General features: G+C 46.0%; 1 protein-coding gene across 1 annotated transcript in view; it reads right to left on the bottom strand.

Moving 5' to 3' along the window:
• Positions 1-6141: 6141 nt before the first annotated feature.
• The window catches only part of ATPAF1 (ATP synthase mitochondrial F1 complex assembly factor 1), a 44692-nt gene continuing 37745 nt past the window's right edge, over positions 6142-13088 (bottom strand). Inside the window, exon 8 of the mRNA XM_004699453.2 lies at positions 6142-8897. Within this exon, the coding sequence (XP_004699510.2) occupies positions 8703-8897 (195 nt within the window). The 3' untranslated portion in view covers positions 6142-8702. The remainder of the gene's footprint in view (positions 8898-13088) is intronic.

Genomic DNA, 13088 nt, shown 5'->3' with positions numbered 1-13088 from the left:
ACACACATCTTCTTCTTTCCTCATTTTTTCCCCCTCCTGCCCTACTATCATGTTTACTCATCGTTTACCTATCAGTAATTCCTTTCAAATATAATTGATCAACCATGACTAGAAAAGCTGCATCCTCCTTGCTATCAATTTTAGAACCCTTACTATTCCCCTGTACCTGTCATTTTGGCTCACTGCTCACCTCCCCCCACCTCCCCCCCGCAAGCCCTCCTAGACTTGCCTTTTAAAATCAACTATGCTGTTCACCTTCCACCCATCTGTCAGTTTGTCATAAGGTGTGGTGGCGCACATGGATTACAATAGCTGGAAGAGATGACACCAGGATTCCAAGCACTTGCAGGGTCACCATGGTGGGTAGGTGTCAGTGGAGCTTCCAGACTAAGATAGACTAGGAAGAAAGCCCTTTTCCTGAACATGAAAAGGCTATAGATAACAAGGGGAGTCCTAGTGGCACAGTGCTACCCGTAGGGTGAGTGGTTCAAACCCACCAGTTGCTCTACAGGAGGAAGAGGTGGCTATCTGCTTTTGCAAAGATTTTAGCCTCAGAAGCCCTATGGGCCAGTTCTAGTCTGTCCAACAGGGATGATATGAGCTGGAATCAAGCTAATGGCAGTGGGTTTTATTTTTATAGTTCACAATATGGTCTGCTGGGCTGCAGAAGATGAGTCTCCAGTGGCTGAGATCATGACTACCAATACTCATAACTATGGCACGGGACCAGGGAGAGTCTCATTCTGATGCCCAGGAAGCCAACCTCAGTTGGAGCCAACTTGACAACAACTGACAACCTGTGTCCTCCCCAGTGTCCTCATCTGTCAAATGGGACTACTATCCTCATCGTGTGGCTGTAAAGATCCAAAGGAAGAACCATACATAATGGAAGTGAACATCTCAGAATCTGCTGGGAGTTTTGCACTAAGTGAGGCTCAGTAAAGCATCTCTCTGCTGCCGCCCTTTGCAAAACCAGTGTCACGATATAAGCTCTGCCAGCTACTTCACAAGGCCAGAGGCAAGATCAAAAATGGAAGAATGGATGTGAGTTGAAGGAATGAGAATGCAAAGTGGGAATTCATGCCAAATCATGAATGCAGTAACACCAACGAAAAGTGATTTAAGTCAAACATGAAGCAGAAGTCATGTTTTACCATGCCACAAGACAGGGTGTTTTTTCTTTTTTTTTTCTTCAAATCATTTTATTAGGGGTTCATACAACTCTTATCACAATCCATACACACATCAATTGTGTAAAGCACATTTGTACATTCATTGCCCTCATCATTCTCAAAACATTTGCTCTCCACTTAAGCCCCTGGCATCAGCTCATTTTTCCCCTCCCTCCCTCTTCCCCCTCCCTCACGAACCCTTGATAATTTATAAATTATTATTTTGTCATATCTTGCCCTGTGCGACGTCTCAGTGTTTTACTTTTCTTTAGGGGAACAAGAGCTTGATGGGGTACCATTTTCCTTCAAAGGAATCAAGTTCCTCTGGTTACGGTCATGGCAGATGTAGAAGTAAAAGAAATAAAAATCCCATCTGTGGGGAGTGATACAAGTTCTGGGCAACAGAGTCAAGATTCAAGTCACAATGTGAGAACAGTGGGCTAAAACCAGCCTGATGGAAGAGAATAGGGATACATATAGAGCCCCCAAATTTTAAAATTCCTCATTAAAAATAAATAAATTAAATTAAAAGTTTGGAAACAGATCATGGGAAGATGGCATTTGAGAGCAAGTAAAATAACCACTGCTTCGGGCTGAGACGTAATCATCATGGGTTTGCCAGGCTGGATCAGGTTGTGTAAGGAAGGGATGCTTGGGGACAGATGTGGTCTGAGTTAAATATCTCATCTCTCTGCTGGGCTTCATGCTGCACACTGGGAACATAGTGTCTGATAAGAGAGGGCTCTTGTCTCCAAAGAGTGTCCAGTCCTGTGGGGAAGACAGCCTGGGTGCTTCCCTAAGCCTTAGCACAAGATGTTACGGAAATTGAGAAGGGCGCGTGGCCCCAGCAAGAGCAGTGGGGAGAGCCAAGTAGCTGTCAGAATGCTTCCAGCAGAGATGTTCCAGGAGATCTTTGAAGGGCAAATGAGCCTTAGCTTGATGAACGGGGATGGGCGCGTGGGACAGACCAAAATAACTGAAAAGGTAGCAACAGAGATAGGAAGAGCCCAGCATTTTCAGGTAACTATTGCCGGTCATCCAGATGCCTAGAACTGAGAGGGGGGAAGGGGTGTGTGTGCTAGCATGAGACGTTACCTGAAGCTCTTGTGAGCTGATGAAAAGGTTCCGGTTTTGTCCTAACCCGAGTGCTCTGACAACCCATAAGTGGTTTGAACCAACTTTGCTGGTACCCCAAATTCCCGAGGCCTGAAGAGCACAGACATAGCTGTTGGAGTGAACGTGAGGGATGGGCCCGTGTAGTTAGTATACTTGGTTCTATGAAGTTTAGAACTTAAAGTTGCCTCCTATTGCTGACCTGGCTCCCGATGCAAGTAGCAGCCTTCATCAAGCCATCTCTCCCCTTTGGGTGTCCCAGGTCTTTCCCTTGACAGGACAGTGATAAAAACATGGACGCAACCCACCGGCTCATTCCAGCAGAGTTGCCACGACCCACGTGCTCCGGCGGCATAAAACACAGAGCACAGCCACCTTTCCTAACTAGAATGTGATGCCTTTCGAATGAATGTTTGGAGGCATCAGAAATGGGCGAATCATCTATTCTGTTCTCTAATTGCCAGAAGGAAAATGGGCAGACGCGTCTCTCAGAGCAAGGGCTAGTTCGGAAAGTGTGTCTTTGTAAGGCTTGGGAGCTGGGGTACAGACCGAGAGCAGGGGCAGAGCAGGGCTGCGTCGAGCACAGGTCTCACCAATCAGATTCTTCCTGACCTCACAGGGGTGTTGGAAGGACTCCGCGAGACCATCCACGTCATGAGCTTAGCCCAGTGCCCGGCATATGGCAACCCCTTAGTAAATGTTTGTGATGATTAACATGTGTATATTGTGAAGCCTACTCCCAACCTGCATGGGACACTATCTGTTGAGGCTTTAGCACGGTTCATTATTTGCTAGTAAGTTGCATCTTTTTCATGAGCAGGCACCGCAGCCTGGCAAGCATCACATCCACCAGGGCACATAGTATGGTCCCCTCCCTTCCTGGGTCCCTCCTCAGAGATGGCACCAGTCAGTTGCCTTCTACTGGAACTTTGCCTCGCTGAACTGCAGGTTTCTCCAGGGTAAGAAGGAACCTTTAAAGCTGCCCAGACACAGCACGCATCGCTTGGGCCTGCCTCACAGCTTTTGTACTTGCTGTGCCCCTTGTGACAGTTAGGTTTTGTCAACTTGGCTGGGTCAGGATTCTAAGTGGGTTGGCAGTTAAAACAGGGTAACCGCACGTGTTACAGAATACAATGTAATCCAGAACAATTCTTTTTCTTTTCCTTTTTTCTGTCTTACAGATAAACCCCTCAGGACCAATAGGGGACAGTGATACTAGGATAAGGGTGAGGGGCTGGAGTATGGGGAACCAACCACAATGATTGATGTATGACCCCCATCCCAGGGGGATGGACAGCAGAAAAGTGGGTGAAATGAGACAGCAGTTGGTGTAAGACAGGGGGGTAAAAAAAAGAATCTTTTATAAAATATCATGGGAGCATAGGGGAGGGAGGGGTAAAAAACGAGGAGCTGGTGCCAGGGGCTCATGAGAAAGATGATGATAACATATGTACAGATGTGTTTGACAAAATGGATATATGTATGGATTGTGATAAGAGCTGTGCGAGCCTCCCAATAAAAAAAATAATAAAATGAAAACTTTTACCAAAAAAACCCCAACAAACCAATGCAATCAACTCCGTAATGGGATCGGCCGGGGGCACGCAATCAGTTGCGAGATTAGGATGGAGGGCTGGAGTGCAGGTCACAGCCCGGAAGCAAGTGAAAAGGACGTTTCTTGGAGGTGTGGTCTAATTCCTAACTAAGTGGGGAGGCTAGCTTGCTTCTTCCTGGGTGTGGATCCTGTAGCTGGCTCTCTGACCTCTGGTTCTTTGAACTTGAGCCAACCGCCTGCCATATTGCCTCACATCTGACCTGCCGACCTTGGATTCCTTCGACTCTGCAGCCACAAGCCTGACCTGCTGACCTTGGGTTCATTCACCTCAGCATCAACCAGCCTGTGGTCTTCCTGATTCATTTTCTTGCTTCGTCAGACCCTGAAGCCTCGAGCCAGAAGCCTCCATGAACTTGAACTGGACTTAGCCACTCTGTCATTATGTGGGCCATTTTCTTGATATAAATTTCTCTTTATGTATGTGTGTGTGATACACGCACGTGGGAGCAGACTGTCAAGATGAACTCTGCGAAAGGAATTCCCAGCCTTCCGAGTAACAGGGTGCATTTCCGGGGCAGTCCGAGCGTCATTTCTTTCTTCCCGTGGGACAGGACCACCACATTGCGCGGTGTAGGCAAGGCTGTGGGAGACAGCTGACAGCTCAACACAAGTTGCTGAGGCCCTGGGTGGTCTGACCTTCAACTAAGACCGTCTCTCCTGTTCCCTGAGAAACCGCTGAAACACAGCATTCTGTAGGTGGATTTTCCCCCCTCTGGACCACAGACAAATGACGAAAATGTTCTTCCTTCTTGGTTTTGCCTTCAAACACATTGTCAGCAATCAATCCCTTTGTGTGAGAACTTGCCGCGGAATGCAGGTACCAGTCTCTCCTTGAGCTCTCTAGGCCTCCTCTTTTAGCTCTATGTTCTCAATTGTGACCGTGCCCCTTGGCCCTGGTTTGATTTTCGCGTGCGCACACCCCACCCCCGGCCCCGCTCCACCGGCAAACACACAGCCACGGGTTTTGCTTCGCTAGAGAACCCAGCCTAACACCCTCCTTTACTTGGGACTTCTACCTTTGCTCAAGTTTTACCTCTTCAGGGGCAGGTGTCCTCACCATTAAATGATTGCCTCTGCTCCACAAACTGTCACATTATGTTCCGCAGCCCCTTTGACAGCATCACCAGTAGGTGGAATACTCTTATTGATTTATGTTTGTTTTAGCCACAAGAATTTAGTCTCCATGAGTCCAAGGGCCTTATCTGTCCTGTTCATTGCTGTATTCCTCATTTTAATGATGAGTGAGCAGATACTTAGGTGCTCAATAAATATAAATGGAAGGATGCTGGCATAATAATCGAATGATTGGGGGAATAGGCATTTGTATCCCTTCTCTAAGACTGAGCAGAGGGTTAGTACTGCAAACAATGCGAAAACAAACAAGACAAAGCAGAACATGTGGCTCTTATCTCCAAATTGGTTGAAGAAAGAACTTCCAGCAAGAGCACCCTGAGAACAAGACATGGCAAAATGACTCTGAGGCACAGTCAAAAGCCAGACAGGTGGGAGCCGAGAGCCCGAGGGCAGGGCTTATGTCCTGCTTACTTCCTGTGCCTCCCACTGACATGGCAGGTGCACAGTGAATGCTCTGTGAGCAACTGCAGAATTATACTCGCGCCAACTCACCAAGGTAATGCCAGTGTGTTAGCTGAAATATAGATACTTTGTGTAGAATTCTGTATTTTGTTAGCAGGAATATTTGCAAACCAAATGTTGAATCTATGTGAGTGAAGAGATTCTCCACCCTCCCCCTCGCCTCATGGAATCGCTACTCCCACTACTGGTCCTGAGGGTTTATCTGTCCTGGATTCCCTGTGTTGAGAGCTCTTATCTGTACTAATGTGTGTACTTGGCCTAGCCGGATTTGTAAGGTAGAACTGGGTCATGATAGAGGGTGGGTGGGAACCTTGAGGAATTAGACGAATGTTGTTGTGTGTTGTTGGTGCTGTACTGCACCCTGGCTGACTCGTCCCTTCCTTGTGGCCCTTCTGTGAGGGAATATCCAATTGTCTACAGATGGGCTTTGGGTCTCCACTCTGACCCTCCTCGTTCACATTCATATGGTTGTTTGTTTTGGATCTATCAATATATTTTTGTGGACCAAATTTTGAGGTGGAGGGCATGTCATCCAAGTTTTGTATTCATAAACACTAAAATACAATAAACAAAAACCATGAAAAAAAAAGAGAGATTCTCTTAAACCCAGAGTATTTAAATATAACCACACATACAAGAACTCGATAATGTTTTGGCTAAAATTCATGCCATTTATTTACTCAGCCAACAGTTGAACAGTTTTCTAAGTTCCAGGCCATGCCTGTGGCACTGGAGGGTAGAGACAGATCCTGACTCTCAGGGAGCTCACAGTCTGGTGGGAGAGAAGACATACATGAACACAATGCCGTTGGATTCTGCAATCACATGGGAGGTCCAGAGTAAAACTGAAATCCTAGATACCGCCGGGAAGAAAGACCTGGCCAACTGGGCATTCTTGTGAAACAGATAAGGCAAGGATTCTCAGAGGGCTGGCTAAATTACCCGCACCAGACTCACCTGGAGTGCAGATTAAAATGCAGGCTCCCAGCACACTCTTTAGAGATTTTGATTCAGTAGGTGAGGGGTGAGGCCTGGGAGTCTGCATTTTAAAGTCTATGACGTGATTCTACTGCAAGCTAAAGTGGGAGAACTAGTGAGAGAAGTGTTGCTCTTTGAAGTGGAATGAAGGATGACCTGCACATCTGAGAGGCTAATCGGTGTGGGTCTTTAATAGGAGAAGAGCAGGTTAACAGTGATCGAGCTTTACTTTAATCTCCGTTGATTTGAGTCTCACAAAAGTCCTATGAGGTAGACACTATCATCCCTGTGTTGCAGGTGAAGACCCAGAACGCGAGTTTATATAACTTGTCCAACCTTGTAGAGCTAATGAAGAGCCATGCTGACATTTGAACCAAGATCTACTTAACTTTAAGGACTGTCTGTTTTCCATAACACTGTGCTGGGACCAGGGGACCAATGCACTGAAGCCACGGCTTTCAGTTCTTTGCCAGATTTCTCTAAACAAATATAAACCACAGCTAGAAGGTACTCTGGTCATTATCTATAGATACACCCCCCCCCCATTTTTTTTTGCACGTAGGGATTTAGGGCAAAGCTGGGACAAATAATGAAATGAATGACCACTTCTTTTCTCGTCATTTCCTCACCCTTTGGTGGAGGTTTCCCTCCATCTGGAGGGAAAAGCAAAGAGAACTGGATAATCATGAAAGCAATGGCCTAAAAGAATTAGGACGGTCAGTGGGCAGTTAAGGAAGACGGCATTTGCCGGCTGATAGGACCAAAATGTCTCAAAAGATGAACTGCCATGTTCAGAGGTAGGTCCAGAATGTTCATCAGCAATCAGCTCAACCTTTACAGAAATTGTGAAAGGTTAGCAGCTTCTCCAGGCGAAACACTGTCTTTCTCTACACAGACTCAGTGATACAACAAAACAGATACTGCTCAGAATATAACGGCAAATCCAATTCCATGCAAAGAGCTTGGAGACCAGCCCCAACTCTAAAACTCCTCTCTTAACAAGCACACATACACACAAACTGCAAACACCGGTTAAATTCCCAGGCACCATATGTGGTGTCCCAACCAGAACTTAGGCAGGAGGCGCCCTTGACGAGGAGCATGCTACCCCCGAACAGGAGTGGCAGACAATTTGATGGCCCCGGGGCCTTGGGTTCAGAAGGCTGGATGTAAGCAGCACCCTTTTCTATCGCTGGGCGTGAAGTCACAACAGTGAAATTACCGACCACACGTGGATTCCAACTCTGGAGAGCTCCTTTCTCATTGTCAGCGTTTCAAGAATCTGTTCTGAGTCTCAAGCCTGGTCTTGATGAAATCAGCCCACAGACTGACACACCTGGGACAGCACAGGCTTCGATTTCACGGTTTTGTGTAACAATGATCGTAAGTTAGGCTTGATTTTATTGCTATATTTCCCCCATGCTCAGTCTGGGAACATTTGCTTCCACCTACTATTTTATATAACAATGGCACTGCTTGGAATTGCTTTAAATAAAATCATGCAAATCGAGATTGATCTTCCCCTTACAAAGCTGTTGATTTATTTACACTATTGATATATCCCCTTCAGATACACAATTTCTAACAGGCTGAGTTAGAGAAGCAAGCGCCACTTCATACGCTTTAATAACATGCAGGCACGGTACTCGTGTATCTAATTATACCTGAAGTCTGTTGACACCTCACACCAGCTACACTAAAGGCAAAGCTGGGGACATCTGGATGAAGTCTTTATCCTGATGGGAACATCTAGTTATCTAGACTCTAAATAAGGATATCCAGGTTATATCTTTGGATGGCCAAGGAGGGCAGGGCAGAGGACACAAGAGCTCACATCTAACTAGAGCAGGACTCTCAGCTCATTATTCTGCCACAAGTTCACACAGCGGAGGGGCTGATCATGTGGGTGCTGGGAGGTCCGAAGGAACAACATCCAACACGCACTGGTGCATTAAAGCCAAGTAAACACCCTGTAGATCCTTCACTATCTCTTGCTTTGACTACAGTCTCTGAAAAGGAAGTCTCAGATATGCTGGCAAGTATTATCAGAAAGTTTGGGTACCTTGGATCTGAATATCAAGAAGTAGGGCTCACCTCGCAGCAAACACATAGGACAACTCATTAGAGCCCACTCAGGATTACAAGTTGAGTTCTTTGTAGTTCAAGTGGGTGGGCTATAAATTACCCAGGGTTAATCAGACCCTGAGTGGAGCCAACGTGTAGAAGCTCTAAGTCTTATCCTGGTTCTGGGCACATTTCAGTTTTGCTGCAAGTCCACTTTGCTCCAATTCTGCGATGACAGACATGTATTTGAACTCATTTGGTCTGAGGTTAAAGGTCTCCACTAACCCGTAGGTTTCTTTCCGGTCAGTGGCGTAGAAGAGCTGAACTTGGTTGGCAATGCACTGTGCTTCAGCAACATTCTGAAAGGCAAAAAGAGCAGTGAGGTCTTTCCTTGCTCACAACATTTGAGTCCTGGTGCCGGCAGGGTTAACACGTGGAAGTCGCTACTCCAGAAAGCTCCCTGGATCATCTGAGCTAGGTAAGGTGCCCCCTTGTCTGTATATCCAAATTGTGATGCCTACCCACACATTTATCCCATTATACTCTATGTTCTTTTTTCTTCCTTTTTGTCTATCTTTCTTACTATCACTTTTTCAATATACATCCTGGCTCATTATGAATATAGTGTCTACAGCAGTATCTGCAAATGGGATGCGGCACATTTGATGCATATATTCACCATTTCCCTTTGTTCAGTTCTTTAATAACTATTAAATATATCTCATGAAGGCAAAAAAGAGCTACAGTCACCCAGCTCTAAGAACCAGTTTATGAGGAGCTCTATGGACTAACCAGACATATATTTTAATAAAATCTGCTCCTAACACCTCCTCGGTTAGAAAATGTGTGCCAGAGCCAGCTGCGGTGTTTCCAAAAGTTGCCCACAAATCTTGGCTACTCTTGTTGCTGTTGTCTCTTTCCTTTGGTGGAGGAGCCTAATTCTTCTTGCCTGGAGTGTGGGCTGTGCTGAGGAACCTGCTTCTACAAACCAGACTGGCAGGACGATGAATGACTTCCACTAAAGGTCATAAGAGCTTCTGTCTTGCCACCTTTCTGGAAATATTTGCTCTAGGAAAGCCACTTAACCTGTTGTGAGGACACTCAAGCACTAGGTTGCAAGGAATTGAGGTCTCCTGCCAACACATGTGAGTGGGGCTGAAAGTGGCTCTTCAAGTGCCTCTCAACCTTAGGATAATGCAGACAGCATTGCAACCTCATGTACGCCCCGCAGCCAGAACCACCCTGCTAGTTTCTCCAGAATTCCTGACCCAGAAAAACTGTGAGGTGATAAAATGTTTGTTGTTATTAAGACCTTCAGTCTTAGGGTAGTTTTTCTTGGCGCGACAATTGACAATTCTCACACCAGCAAAGCCACAGAGGGACCACCTAATAAGCCCTGCTCTGACGCTCAGTAGCAGGAAAATGGTGACCAGACCCCTCTATGCAGTAGTGGTGGGGTCAGGACACAGCTACAGACACCTTTTGTGACAGGTACAGAATTTCGTGTCACCTTGAAGTATAGGGGAACAGATTCTAGCCTGTCACTCAGGTCACAGCCTGATGGTGCCTCCTTGTGGGTGTGACCTCCTCATAAGGAGGGTCCTGGGAACCTCCCTCTCTAGCTCTGACTTTACCTTCTGCTGTTGAGTCCCTCAGAGAACTCCTGGAGCCATGCTCAGACCTGCAAGAGCCCAGTGATGCTTCTATCACCATTGGATTCACAAGACCCTGTATCCACCAGTCAGTGATGTTCCTGCATTCTGCATCACTGCATGTGGCTGTGTGAGTCTGAAAAGGGACTTATGGACTAGTATAAGTCTTATGGACTTGATTTGGGCTGGGCTGGACTGTTTAGTTGATATAGAATTACTTCTTAATATAAAGCTCTCTCTTATACATTATGGGGGGGGGGGGCGGTCACTGAATTTGTTTCTCTAGTCAACCCGACCTAACACACCCTTGAAACCTTACAAAAGAATAACCTCAAACAGCTCTTAACCTTTGCTTCCTGTACCTTCTGCCATATTAGTTGGTCAGAGGCCCTTATCATTCACTGTGTTCTTATGACCGAAACCAAACGCCAGATCATAGAACATTCCCACAAAAAACTACTGAGAGTGGGCTGTCTAGTTACAAAATACAGATGACTTTATAATATCATTGCCTGCTTCACCTCTACTCCTTCCCCGGGAACTTTCAGGTCATTTTTTACAGTAGGCATTAATCTGAGACGGGATCTTTATCAAAAGCCCTTTTCCAAAAGGCTGGCTATTTCACATTAATAGAATTTTAGAGCTGGATGGGACCTCAGAGATCACCCAGCCCTCATTTAACAGCCGAGGAAAGCAAAGCAGATGAGGTTCAGGGATGTGCCAAGATCACGTGGCTAGCAAGTAGCAGAGCCAGGACCAGACCTCAGGCTTCTGGCCTCCCAGACAAGACCACTGCCATTCACCCTACTCCTGTTTCTGGTGGAACAATTAGGGTTGACTGAAGTAGATAATTCTACCTCATCAATTTGACCATTCTTCATCTCAAACCCACCTCAAGAGGACACCATTTTTAAAGCTGGTGCATTTTCATAACCCGAGGCATTGTTCTCCGAGCCCCTGAACTGTAGGGTCTCTAATGTCAACCTTTATCTAAGGCTTGGGACAGTGCAAGTGGGGTTAACTTCAGTTGTGTTCACTCTAGAACACAACCCACGGCCACAGAGTCCAATTCGATTCATAGTGACCCTGAAGGGCGAGCAGAACTGCTCCACTGTGTTTTCCAGTGAATCTTGTGAATCTTGAAGGGAGCAGCGAGCCTCCTCTTTCTCCAGAGCAGCAGCTAGTGGTCTTAAACCACTGAACTGTGCAGCCTACTCTGCCACCAGGGCTCCTTCACTCTACAACAATGCTGCTGAAACGGCCTGCAGAGTCCTATGGGCAGACCCTCCACCTCCGGCTTTTTGCACGTTGAGACTGTATTTAAGGGCTCATCTCATTATTTTTCTTTTTTTGAGTTTAGCTTTGGAGTTCATTTATTTTTATTATTATTTAAAAAATTATTTTATTGGGGGCTTGTACAACTCTTATCACATCCATCATTGTGTTAAGCACATTTGTACATTTGTTGCTCTCATCAAAACATTTGCTTTCTACTTGAGTCCTTGGTATCAGCTCACCCCCCCCACCCCGCCCATGAACCCTTGATAACTTTTTTTTGGACCCTTGATAATTTATAAATTATTATTATTTCGTCATGTCTTATACTGTCCGATGTCTCCCTTCACCCACTTTTCTGTTGCTCGTGCCCCTGGGAGCGGGTTGTATGTAGACACTTATAATTGGTTCCCCCTTTCTACCCCACCTCCCCCCAACTCTCCCGGTATCACCCCTCTCACCACTGGTCTCGAGGGGTTCATCTGTCTTGGATTCCCTGTGCTTCCAGTTCCTATCTGTACCAGTGTCCATGCTCTGGTCTAGTCAGATTTGTAAGGTAGAATAGGGGTCATGATAGTCGGGGGAGAAGAAGCATTTAAGAACTAGAGGAGAGTTGTATGTTTCATTGTTGCTACACTGCACCCTGACTGGCTTGTCTCCTCCCCGAGACCCTTCCGTAAGGGGATGTCCAGTTGCCTACAGATGGGCTTTGGGTCTCCACTCTGCACTCCCCATCATTCACAATGATATGATATTTTGTTCTTTGATGCCTGATACCTGATCCCATCGACACCTCTTGATCACATCATCTCATTATTTAAAAAAAGAAGTTTGAAGACTGCTAGTTTTGTGGCTAGGGAGTTTCAACACATGGAATATGCTCATCTACCCATCTCTCCTGGAGGACAAGGTCCCTCTTCTTACTCCCTGTCTTTTGTTCTCTTGACTCAACATGGAGCAGTAGTCTCTTCTCTTTCCCAAACTTAAGGAGATAAACACACCAATTTCCCGTGTTGCTTGATCAGGTCTATTAACAAACCTAGCTCCTTCCTCTATTCCAATCTTCAGAGCTACAATCAATTTCCCAATCAATCCCTGCCTATTTTAGCCCCTCCAAGTTGCTGGCGTCATTCTCGCCCCTCTGTTCCTATTCTCACTGCTTTTGTTCAGGTCAGCTCTCTTGCCTAGACAATTGCAAATGTCTTCGGAATGATCACACTGACCAGGCTGGAACTGCTGAATGAATTAAGAAGCAAAATTAATTAAGGATAATGATTTTAAAATCAAATTGACTGGGTCATCCTTGTTCAAAATCCTTTAATGATTCTTTTGTGCCCTCAGGATAAATAAAGTAAAACCTCTAAACACAACCCACAAAACCCTTTTCCTTCTTTTTTTAAACACAGCGACACCTAAGTCATTTTATGCCCTCTACGGGGCAGTGTTTCACTCCCTTGCACATAAAGTCACTATGAGTCAGAACAGCACCTAGCCACCACCACCACTTCCTTGCACAGCCGTGCCCTGTGCTTCTACCCTACTCAGCAACTCGCCGCGAGAAACACTTGGCAACATGCTTCCCTAATGCTTATAGCGACCCCACCCCACCCTCCATGAGGCTAT

The sequence above is a fragment of the Echinops telfairi genome, unplaced genomic scaffold (genome assembly GCF_000313985.2).
Source record: "Echinops telfairi isolate 266 unplaced genomic scaffold, ASM31398v2 ScPeMD7_443;HRSCAF=831, whole genome shotgun sequence".
NCBI lineage: Eukaryota > Metazoa > Chordata > Mammalia > Afrosoricida > Tenrecidae > Echinops > Echinops telfairi.
The sequence above is the reverse complement of the archived record's forward strand: the minus strand, read 5'-3'. Positions and strand labels throughout refer to the sequence as shown.